The 11,999-nt window shown below is 43.2% G+C and overlaps 1 protein-coding gene across 1 annotated transcript; it reads right to left on the reverse strand.

Annotated features, from left to right (window-relative positions):
* Positions 1 to 414: 414 nt before the first annotated feature.
* On the reverse strand, positions 415 to 4,367 carry LOC147625555 (pentatricopeptide repeat-containing protein At5g27110-like). The gene has a single exon (XM_086817061.1). The coding sequence runs from the start codon at positions 4,070 to 4,072 to the stop codon at positions 1,328 to 1,330; it is 2,745 nt and encodes a 914-aa protein (XP_086673187.1). The 5' UTR covers positions 4,073 to 4,367; the 3' UTR covers positions 415 to 1,327.
* Positions 4,368 to 11,999: the final 7,632 nt, after the last annotated feature.

Below are 11,999 nucleotides of genomic sequence, written 5' to 3' on the forward strand. Positions count from 1 at the left end.
CCGTGTATTGCTATCATGCTTGTGTGGCTGGTTATTAGTAGGCAAGTACTATTACAATGTGCACATATGTGTGGGGGGTTGTGTGGTTGATTATTGGCAAGTAGGTGCTCTTAGGTGCAGTGTGCTCATATGTGTGGAGGAGCCATTTTAAGTATAGTGTGTAGCTTTCCTTGGGTGCCCTGTATTGCATTCATTGGCAAGTGTGCTCTTAGGCATGTGCACTCATATGTGTGGAGCTTGTGTGGCTAATTATTGGCAAGCAAGTGGTGGTGGGAGGGAGGGAGAGAGCTTTTCCTAACACCTCCTCTTCACAGCAACTCATGGGTGCTCTTGCATTCATGCTTGTGTGGCTGGTTTGATTTGTGATGGCATTTTGAGCATTTTGGGTATTTTGGACGTAAAAAACTTGCAAAATTTTTCTCAACCATCATAAATTACATGTAAATTGTGAAATACTTCAGCCGTCATTAATTACATGTAAATGGTGAAATAATTGCAAGTCTTACCCCTTTTCCCTCAAATCCTCAAATTTGATGGGCAAGGGTGCCCATCAAAAAACAACCCTGATTGGCTCTTCTTAGGCGCCGTGCGCTCATGTGTGTGGAGGAGCTCTGCCATCATCCGGTGTATTGTGTCCTTGGGTGCCGTGTGTTGAAAACTTGAACCTAAGCTTGTGGCGATGACGAATGTCCCGTGGGCTCAGGGCTGCTCTTATCTCGCTTTGCAGTGGCTTCTTGGACTTGGTGCATGCGCCTCTTGTCCTAGAGACTCTGATCTTGGGTCTATAAACATGGCCAGAGGCTAATGGGTAGCACTTGGCTGTATAAACACGCACATTGTAACCATCTTTACATATACGAGCGGTATTCCAAAACAGCTAGGCTTCCCTATGGGTACATTAAGGAGCCCAAATACTAGAGCCACCTTGAAATGCTGAACTCCATTTTATATGTTAGTACAATCTTACCTGTGATATTGAATCTATGCCGGTGCACATCCACGCATTTCGAAGCTGGATTAGCAGCCTTTGCATGGGCAAGCATTTTTCCAAAACAGCTAGAATTCTCCATGGTTACATTCAAGGTCCCAAACACTATGGCCACCTAGAATTGCTGAATGTATGATTGTAATCTCACCCGTGATACCAAACTCTAAGCTCTTTCCAGAACAGCTTTGTTGCTTTAAAGACGTCGGCAACCCAAAATCTACCTTCTTGGGATCGGATCATCCCCATGTCTCTTCAACCATACCACCTATGGTAAGCTTGTGGGAGATATTCTTTCCCTTCAAGCTCAATATCCCACTCCTGACGGTGTTTTCTGCACTTTTACACTCCATCCAACTCGGCCCAGGCTTCCTGGAGTCCTTCTCTTTGTCTGAAGATGTCAACCTGGTTTGCACTGTCCTGCATCCCACAATCAGCATAGATGTTGGACATCAAAACATATGCAGTAGCTTCCTTAGGCTGTAACTGCACTACATGATCAAAAGCCCGTTTCCCCATCTCTACATTGCTATGTGTACGGCACACACCCAGCAAGCTAAACCAAATGGCCAGGTCTGGCTGGATTGGCATTCTTTCTAACATCTTTTCAACCCTTGCAAAGTCTCCTGCCCTTCCAAGAAGGTCCATCATAATGGCATAATGCTTCAACTCTGGACTTAGGCCACAGTCTTTGCTCATAGACTCAAAGTGCTTGACACCTGTATCGACAAGGCCTGCATGGCTGCATGCAGAAAGAACTGAGAAAAATGTGACTCCATCTGGCTTGAAACCTGCCCATTGCATGTCCTTGAACGTCTGTAGGCTTGCCACACAATTACCTTCTTGAGCATAAGCATCAATATATGCACTCCATGACACAACATCAAGCTGGGGCAGCCCATTAAAGACAGCTTGAGCATCTGCCACTAGGGCACAACTCCCATATGCATGAACAAGAGAGGTAGCTAGAAGAGGACTCAGATCACACCCAGTGGAGACCAGAACGAAATGCACCTTTCTGCATGTCTCTGCCCAACCTGTCAGGCTGGAGGCTTGTAGAACACTGACAAGCGTGACATCATCCAGTGCCACACCGTCCTCTTGCATCTTCCTGAACAGATGTGAAGCCTTGTCGCCTTGGCCCTGTTCCACATAGGCCGATAGCATGGCATTCCATGACACAACACTGCGCTGAGACAACTCACCAAACACAATCTCCGCTTCCGAAATGATGCCACACTTGCCATACATATGCACAAGAGTGCTGCCAACCACTACATTTGAAGCAAAGCCCTCCCTCTGCACATCAGCATGTAATGCCTGGCCTATTTCCAGAGACATCAGTTTGGTCAGTTGCCCTTCGTAAAGCGTAGCAACTTCCTTCTCTGCAAGGGTGCAACATGCTTGAAGGGCAACCACAAATGTCACTCCATTTGGACTAATGTCTTCCTTCTGCATTTGGCTGTACAACTGTAAAACCTTTTCTCCTTCACCCTGCTCAACATATGCTGAGAGCATAGCGTTCCATGATACATCCCTTCTGTCAGACATACCTCTGAATATCTTCTCTGCTTTCACAATGTCCCCACACTTGCCATACAGACTGACAAGTGTATTTCTAATGAAAACATTAGAAGCAAAGCCATGCCTCCCAGCATCTAGACATAGTGCCTCCCCAATTTCCAACAGCATCAACTTGGTTAACCACCTGTCCACAAAAACAACTCCTTCCTTCTCTGCAAGCATACTACATGCTTGAAGAGAAATCACAAAAGTGTGCTGATCTGGGCTAATACCTTCCTTTTGCATTTGTACGTGCAACTGCAAAACCTTGTCCCCATGGCCATGCTCAGCATATGCTGTGAGCATTGCATTCCATTGAACCACATCTGGACAAAGCAGCCCGCAAAACACATCCTCCGCTTTTGCTATGCTTCTACACTTGCCGTACATACTTACAAGGGTACTAACAAAGAAGTTATATAAAGAAAACCCCTTTCTCCTTGCATCGGCATGCAATGCCTGGGCAACTTCCAAAGAAATCACTTTGGTGAGTTTCCCTTCTATAACAACTTCATCGTACTTGCTATGGTTGCTACATGCCTGAAGTGTAATCACAAACGTCCGCTCGTCCGGGCTCGCACCTTCCTCTTGCATTTGTCTGTACAGTTGTAAAGCCTTCTTTCCTTCATCCTGGTCGTTATAGGCTGAAAGCATCCCATTCCATGACACAGTATCATGCTGATGCACCCCACTCACGAACACATTCTCTGCTTCAAGAATGTTCCCGCACTTGCCATACATGCTCACAAGGGTGTTGACAATGTACACATTTGAAATGAGGCCCATCCTCCTGACATCATCATGCAGTTTCCTGCCCTGTTCTATGTCCGGTATGCTGCCGCAAGCTTTGAGCACGCTGACAAGCGTATAATGGTTGGGCTCCACACCATCGTCTTCCATGCATCGATACAACTTAAGGGCTTCATGGGCTTTGCCATACTCAGCATAGCAAGTGATCAGTACTGTCCAGGAAAAGACCGTGCGACGTGGCAATGAGTGGAAGACATGGCTTGCATCTTCAAGGCCGCCACATTTGGCGAGGGTCATGACCAAGTGGTCACTAAGCAAGCTGGTGATGTTGGATTTATGGTGGGCAAGATGAGCATGGACATGCTTGGCATGATGCAAGGCCTTCCCTTTTCTGCATGCTTTCAAGAGAGATACGTACACACTGTGGGAAGGGGCGGTGCCCAGCTGGTCCATGCGGGAGAGGACATCGAGGGCCATGTCCAGCTGCCCATTTCTGCATAGAGTGTGAAGCTGGCCATCTAGGCCCCCGCACGATAGGCTCTGCACTCTGTGTTGGCGCTGCTGAGAGGCTAGGATTTCTGGGTGTGTGTCCACACTGCGAGGCTTGGATTGGCCGTTCAAACAGGTGGGTTTCCTTAACCCCTTCTTCTCGATGCTGTCCGCCCGCTCTGGAGGACTTAGCCAGCGCTGGCTCTGCCTCCTTTGACGGTATATGATGCTGGTAGCAGAAGAAGAATGGCAGCTCCGTATCACAACATAGCCATGTAACTTCATGTAAGTAGGCTGCCCGATACTTCATCATCCTCCCCTTCTACTGGGGCACTGTTGTTTTGGGAATCCAAAGTAATGATTAAGATTCAAAGCCTCGGAATTTGGGGGCTGGGTACGTCGGCACAAACCTTAACCTTGTAGTATGTACTTTGTGAGAGCCGAACCAAGCATTTAGAATCTCATCCAAGCGCCTACAGTTCGATCATACGTTTGTGGCATTCATAGAGAATCAGGTGGATCATACATAGAGGAACAGGTGGACCATGCTGGCATTCATAGAGAGTCCTGTGGGGACCAGGTTTACAGTTAAAATTTGGTAAAAAAAGGGGGATATATTAGAGAAGCAAACTCTTAGAGGGTGTACTACCGAGGTTATGATGGAAGCTTGTATTCAATTGGGATATCGGATTTCTCGGGGACAATCCAGCTTTGTTTTGGCGGAAGATAGATGGAATGAAGTGTTGTAATTAGGGGGTGTGTTCAATTTGTAGATTTGGTTGGTTAAAAAGCTCTAGATGTAAAATCAGTTCTGAAGTAGTATATATACTTACTATTGGTCCCCCCCCCAAAAAAAGAATCTCATCCAAGTGCACATGTCTTCACGCTTTTATTTAGCCTCCTCCAAAAACATGTTTTGTTGTTTACCTCCTTGCCTGGAGATAATATTTCACATACACCAGTTTGTCAATGCATTTTCCATTTTGGTTGTAAATTGCAGCCCTACCTTACACAAAATAACAAAAAAGGGTCACATTACCAACAAAGAGAGAGAGAGAGAAAGAAAGAAAGAAAGATTTTATTAACGTCTTCCAAAAGATCGAACTCGGCCTATGAGACAAATCAGTGCACCTGTATGGGGTATCCTCTGTCATCCCAACAAAATGAAAAGTAGTGAACTAAAAAGCTGAATCTGGGTGTGCAATAAGTACAATGAGTGGGGGAGGGGATAGAGCTCTACTACTAGGAGAATGCAAAGCTATATGCATGGAGTATACAATCATGATATGCAACCTAGCTAGCTCCATCCTGTACCATACTGGGGGTATAAAATGGTATACATCAATGAAGGGGGTGTCCACAGCTCCCTGAAGAACATGCCTGGGTCTGGTCTGAAAGCAAGCCAGTCGCTCCGCGCCCTCTCTGTGAAACTGAGCTTTGATCTCTGTCATCTCTCTCTGGGTATAGGCGTGGTATCCGAAAGCCAAGTGTCCTCTGTCTCTTGTGGGCTCTAAGTGTCTCTGCTCTCTTTGGAGAGTAATTCCTTGCCGTGTAGGGGCTGGGAGTGGGATGGATCTCTGAAAAAATGTAGTAATCTGTGTCTGTCGTCCCCCCTCTGGAGCTATCTGAGCCTGTAATGATGTCTCTCTGTGACGCTGTATGTCTAAAATGAATCTCCCCAGTATGCGCTGGTCTGTTGCCTCAAAGATCTGGAGTAGGGAATGTGGCTCTTTGAATAAAATGGGATATCTCTCTCTGATGGCTGTATATGCTCTGCATCTGCATACATAATGCTCCTCACTCTCCACCTCCTCTCTGCACAATCTGCATACCCTCTCCTCTCGCGGGGGATCCATGGTGCTGCTTTGCCAGTCTCGATCTCCAATCGATATGATGAAACTCTAAGCTGACCAATAGCCACTCAGGAGCCGTGTGGTAAAAAGCCCTCCATGTATCTAGGCCTCTCTATAAATCCATCATCAGTGATACACATGAAGTGATCTTTGTAGTATAGCATCTTCGGTGGAAGAGGCTGTGTAGGCGATATCCATGTCTCTCGTGTATAGAGCTGCCATAGGTCCTGTCTCAATACTCTGTTCCTCTCACTATGAGAGAGACGGATATGTGGTTCATCCCTGCCATACTGGAATGGTGGTAGATGATCCATGTCTAGGCCATGCCGTGATGAGAACCAATGTGTGACCTGTGCATACCATGATCCTCTGTCTCTTGCCTCAACCAGCTATCTAGATGCCTCAAAAGCTCTGTATGACAATCTATCTTGTGGCATCTCTCTGAATCTGTCTAGCAGGCAATGAGGTGACAAGCTGTGAAAGACCCCATAATGTAATCTACCACCATGCCTCCGGTCCGTGTATGACCCCCATGTGGGAAGCATGTCAGCCCTCCTGATCCCGGCCACTGTAGCATCCCGTTATAAATAACGAGATGATGCCTGGCTCCCAACTCTAGTAAGTGGTCCCCATAATGTCCTTTTTCTGGTCCAGTGTCCTCTGATGCCCGACTAGCCCCTATCTCCTCTGGATCCACAGGATGGAGGATCTCCATGTCATCATAGTCATACACCTCACAATGTCTGCCCGTAAGAAATACTTCCCCTAGTGTAGAATAATGCATAATCTCCTCTGACAGATAAGAGTATGACGAGGCTCCTGTCTCCTCCTCCTGTGGCATGTCCTTTGTAATGACATAGGAGGATCCTGATGGAGGAAAGTAACATAGGGCTATGTATATAACCCTGTCCTGTGAGAGCTGTAAGCTGATCCACATGTATCTGGCCTCTGGATCCTGTGCTACCACTCTTAGTCTCCCCTGTAGCTCCCGTCTGAATAGAACTGCTACTCCCCCCCGACCCTCTCGAGGTACCCTGGCGTGTGGTCCTCCTGTATGCTGACTCCCACTGGAATCCCTCTACTCGAGGTAGCCCTCTCTCTGGGCTCTGATGTGTCTCTGTCAGAAGTATGATGTCTCTCCCCACCATAACATGCTCCAGTTGTCCAAGCTACACCCATAGTGAACCATTACAGTTCCATACTACCATGAGTATCTCTCTGTGGCCTAGTCTGTGTCCCATAGGCCCCAAACGGCTAATCCATGGGCCGGCCATCAATGACGACCCGACCATCTCGATAGAAGGCCTTCTTGCCTTTTCTCCTCGCGTGTAAGACTCGTGGCATGCAAGCTCTCCTATGCTCAAGCTGCATCCTCGTGAGATCAACATCCAAGAAAATAGGAGCTCCCTCTAAACCTCGTAGTATGACCCTCTTCCTCATGAAGGTGACCCTCTTCGTCTCTCCTGCAAACTGTAGGATGAGGGCTCGCTTGCGTGTTGAGTCTTTCCCGGCTCTCCATGCTTTGGTGAAGGTCCTCTTCCATGTAGCCGAGCTTTATGCATAGAAGCTGTCCATCTTTCTCAGGAGTGGAGTCGGGTGTCTCGGCTATACATGTGACTCGAATATTGAGGCGACGGGCATGCCTCATCTTCTCCTCCTCAATGGTGGTGTGAATGATTTGGTGTTCTTCCCTTTGAGTCTCCTCCCTCACTTCTTTACAGATGTTCTTCTTCACCACCTCAACCCATCTTGACTGCTTGGCTTTGAGTTTTCCCTCCATATCCTTTGTGATCTCCTTGGAGATCTCTTCATGAAACCAATGAAAGCAGATTTGGGATGGTCCTCTTAGCTATCACTATATGCACATTCATGGTCTATGAACAAAAGGATACAGTTCTTATTCTATGTACCTTGGGCTATGACTATGTCTGCAAACCTTGCCTATATACATAGAAAAATATATACCTATGTGTGAAGGGGTAATTGACCCTATTATAGCATAAAACTGAGTCTGTTTGGAGTGACATATATAACACGTGATAGGTCCTAAGACACCTGCAATACACATACGAACCTAACAAATTGTTTGTTTGTTTGGATGGATGCAGGTAACATGATCTATTCTCTCAAAATATCTTTGGGTTTATGCTCTACGCCAAATGTTTTCAAATAATGGAGTCACTAGCTCCACTTACTTGTAACATGATTATTGTATACAAATTTGTTGTTATATAATCATGTTTAAACATTTTTACTGGTCAAGTTGGAAAGGTTCTTGGATTTTTCTGACCTGCTGATGTAGAAGACTGAAAATACACACACACACACACACACACACATACACAAACACACACACACACACAAACACATACTCTATCTCTCTCTCTCTCTCTCTCTCTCTCTCTCTCTCTCTCTCTCTCTCTCTCTCTCTCTCTCTCTCTCTCTCTCTCTCTCTCTCGCACACACACACACACACACACACACACACACACACACAGAGTTATATATTGTACTTAGATTTACACAAAAAAAAATCTATTGTTGCAAAAGCTTGTATTATGTCTCAAGGATTGTTGCACACTTTTCATGCATGGTTTATCTCAACCGATTTTGGTTGTAAATGCCGTGTTATTGCCCTTTTGGTAGTATCCAAGTTATGGGCTTTACTTCTCTGAGGATTGCTTGGCAAAACCTAAGGTTGGAACTCTGCACAATATGTGTTGAAGGATCCTCATTAAACACAAATGGAGGCATTGGCTGGCTTCCTCGGCTCCACGACGAGTATATAACAACCATCAATATTGTGAGTTCATATACTCACTTAGCTTGCAATGCTTTAGGGTTTCTTTTGCCATCATGTAGATGGTTTTGGCTTCTGCTGGAATCTCTTCTTCTCAGGTAATTTGTAGATGCAGGGCTATGTCCTGCTTTCTTTACTGTCCATGGCAATCCATGCACTCTTTAGGAAAATGATCTTTGTGAATCCCTTTTGTTGGATTCTATTTGGATGGCTAATCTGTTATGGCACACTGCATGTTGTATGATCCATTCAAGGTCTGAGATGATGCGCAGGTTTCTTCATTTACTGTCTATCTACTCTTAAAACCTGCATGCATAATCTTTGTCTATCACTTTAATTTATGCCATTATATGGCTTTGAAAATTGCACATTCATGTTCTGTGATTGATGGTATTTAATTTCTATGTTCACATATTTTGAGAATAGTTTACGATAGAATACTCTGTGTATTTTTGTTTGTTGGGCTATTCAGACGCTATGGCTCAAGAATTGAATTCTGTAGTTTTTTTCTTGGGTTATATAATACTTTGCTAACCTTTTAAGAGCTTTCCACCTTTTATGATAAACAAATTGTTTGTCTTTATTAGATAATGGTGTTTTAGAATGCATGTATTGTCCAAATCTCAAAACTTATTTGTTGTTTTGAATAAATCCTAATCTCATTTTTGCTAGTAAATTCCATATTGCTGAATTTTGCATACAGTAGTTTCATGGATTAGACTTTTGCGAGCTATTGTAAAGATAATTGTATGAATACTCTTCATCTAATAGGAGCATTAAAACACTCAATTCTATTTGACACATATATATGTGAGACCGATTATGGGGGCAACTTGGTTGATTTCTAATCAGGCAATCTGAAGTATTCTTTATTTTTGAATACATCTTTGGGATTTCATTCGACTTTCTGTAATTGATTGACGCTCTAGATTGGGTATATCATTGGTTGGGTCGACTTGTTGATATTTTTTTTGAATAGGTATTTTATGGCATTGGGCTCACATAGAGTTCTTTATTTTTTTTGGGACTTTACATTCTAAGGCCAATTTTTGTTACTAGCTTCTTACAAAACATGATCAAGTCTAACAAACCTCCTTGACACAATGAGTAAGAGTCCCCCCTTAACAACAACATAGGGTAGTGTACTCTCCTCTACAACTCGTCAAGTTGGAACAACATAAGTCTTGACTCAACCACATACATGACATAATCTAAAAAGCATACTCCTCATCTACATCTTTTATACTAAGATTAGAACAAAGATTTGTTTCTTCTTGTTGGTTGACGTCTTCAACCACATGGGCCTTTGCTAGCTTTTGATCTTTTTGGTAACACTTTGAGGATGGATGATTCGTCTTTCCACAATACTCACAAGGATGTTTGGAGAAACAATCCTTAGTAAGATGATTTGCACGACCACAAATAGTACACTTCTTCTTTGCTGATGTCGTAGTAACAATATATGCATAAGGATCTATCACATCCTTTGTAATCTTCTTATCTTCTTCCTGCAAAGAATTTATGATACTTTCCAAAGAAGGGACTGGCTCCTTCTCTTTAAGTACCGTCACAATTTGTCTAAAGCTTGAAGGTAAGCTTTTAAGCAGGATAGCAATAGCATCTTCTTCAGGAACAGGAGATTTAACATAAACCAACTTTATCATTAAGCTCTTCAACCTGTTGATCAAATCTGCTAAATTTTCATTACTCTCCATGGTTAGATCAAAGAGTTGCATCTTCAAACTGATCTTGGAATGCTTTGCCTTTGCACCAAAAGTACGTTCTAATAATTCCCAAGCTTCCATAGCTGACTCGACATCATCAATATAATGAATAAAATCATCTTCTAAAGCAGTAAAATGATAATACCAAGTGCTTTCTCATCTTTTGCTTGAAGTGCAGCCGTTGTAGCTCTTGTAACTGCAGCAAAAATACCCGCTTCATCATCAGAAAGTGGCATGACCATACTCCACAGATTTTTTCTTCATAAGGTAGCCCTTCACCTTGATTTGCCAGGTATGGAACCCAATTCCGTTGAATTTGTCGGAAAATTTGGAACTCATGATGATGAAATATAATGATTAATGTTGAAAACTTGCTCACATAGATGATTTAAGCCCAAATAGTAAAAATATCATCAATATAAATCAAAACAGGTATCACCATGTACTTGGAGCAGAAACTGTAGAAAACCAACGCGAGTGAAAAAACGATGCGTGCAACTGCTACTACAGTGGACCATATGCCTCCAAATTTTGTGTGCTGAATCTTCACTTGATGGACTTGGATCACCTCAAAGGAATTGACCCAATTTGTACAGATGACGGCGAATTGTTGTGCTAAACAGAAAACAGGCGATTTGACTAGCGATGACGAATTCGTGAGGCTGAGTTGAAATTGGGAGTAAGCTTTGAGTTGTAGCATGCGTGGGAGAAAGGCAACAAGGCTATGTCAAAATATTAGGGTTTCATCCCCTCAGGTGCAAGCACGGAAGCAATCTACAGCATGTGGTTCAAACAGAGAAAAACTGACTATGGTGATTAAGAAATTGATTAGGGTTTTTGCTAATAAACTAAGCCTAATTGAGTCAAGCTCTGATACTAAATCTTGGATATGATAAATAAGCTATGAAGATTGATCAAAACATACTCAAGGTGGAATAAAGATTGTACAAGACATCATAAATATGAGGGACAAAAATTGGTATATGCAGAAAATTGATATGAGATTAACACAAGAAGACACTAACTGTGATTAGTTATGAACCAAACTTACATAATCACTTGATCACGACTTGTACCTTATTTAGAGACTCCTCTACCCTATTTTTAGTTGCATGAACAACATGCTCCAACCATTTGTAGGCTTTACACACCAACCACACTGACCACCACTAGCCTATTAACCACATATTAAATTGGACTAAGGAGTTGGGATTACATTTATCCAACAAGCTAGAGAACTGATGACATGTTCGAGTAATATGGGCATGTACATTAAGGCACTTTGGTCTATCCACTTGGTGGATTGCTTTGTATTTCTAATGGATGACTATATGAGGTTCACGGGTTTTTTATCTGAATTTTGCGAATAGATTTTTGATTGAAACAAATTGGGACCTATTAACCCAACTTTAGCTTAAACTTTGGGGTCCTTGACATCTATTACATGTGGTAGGGCTTAAGACACCTGTAATACACACATGGGCTAACTATTTGTTTGTTTGTGTTGGATGGATGCAGCTAACACGTTCTACCCTCTCAAAAGTCTCGCAGTTTAAGCTCTAAGATACATGGTGTACTACTTGAGATACTGTCTCTCAAAACTGATAACATGATTATTGTAGACAATGCTTTTGTTTTGTAATCATGTTAAACACTTCATATATCAAGACTATTTGTAGCATTATATGATAGTGATGTGTGTGAGTACACTTAGGACCGCTAGGGCACTTTTTGCCTCACTAGGAGGTTTTTTCCCCCCGTGTGTATGTACATCCTCTTATCTACTCATTTTGGGGTGTGTACTTATCTTTTGTATCTGACACACATTTGTTTAT

This window comes from Cibotium barometz, chromosome 23 (assembly GCF_041138505.1).
Source record: "Cibotium barometz isolate CiBa-2024 chromosome 23, ASM4113850v1, whole genome shotgun sequence".
Classification (NCBI taxonomy): Eukaryota; Viridiplantae; Streptophyta; class Polypodiopsida; order Cyatheales; family Cibotiaceae; genus Cibotium; species Cibotium barometz.

What these genes read in the sequence shown, in the direction of transcription:
- LOC147625555 (XM_086817061.1), bottom strand. Translation starts at nt 4,072, where the DNA reads ATGAAGTTACATGGCTATGTTGTGATACGGAGCTGCCATTCTTCTTCT.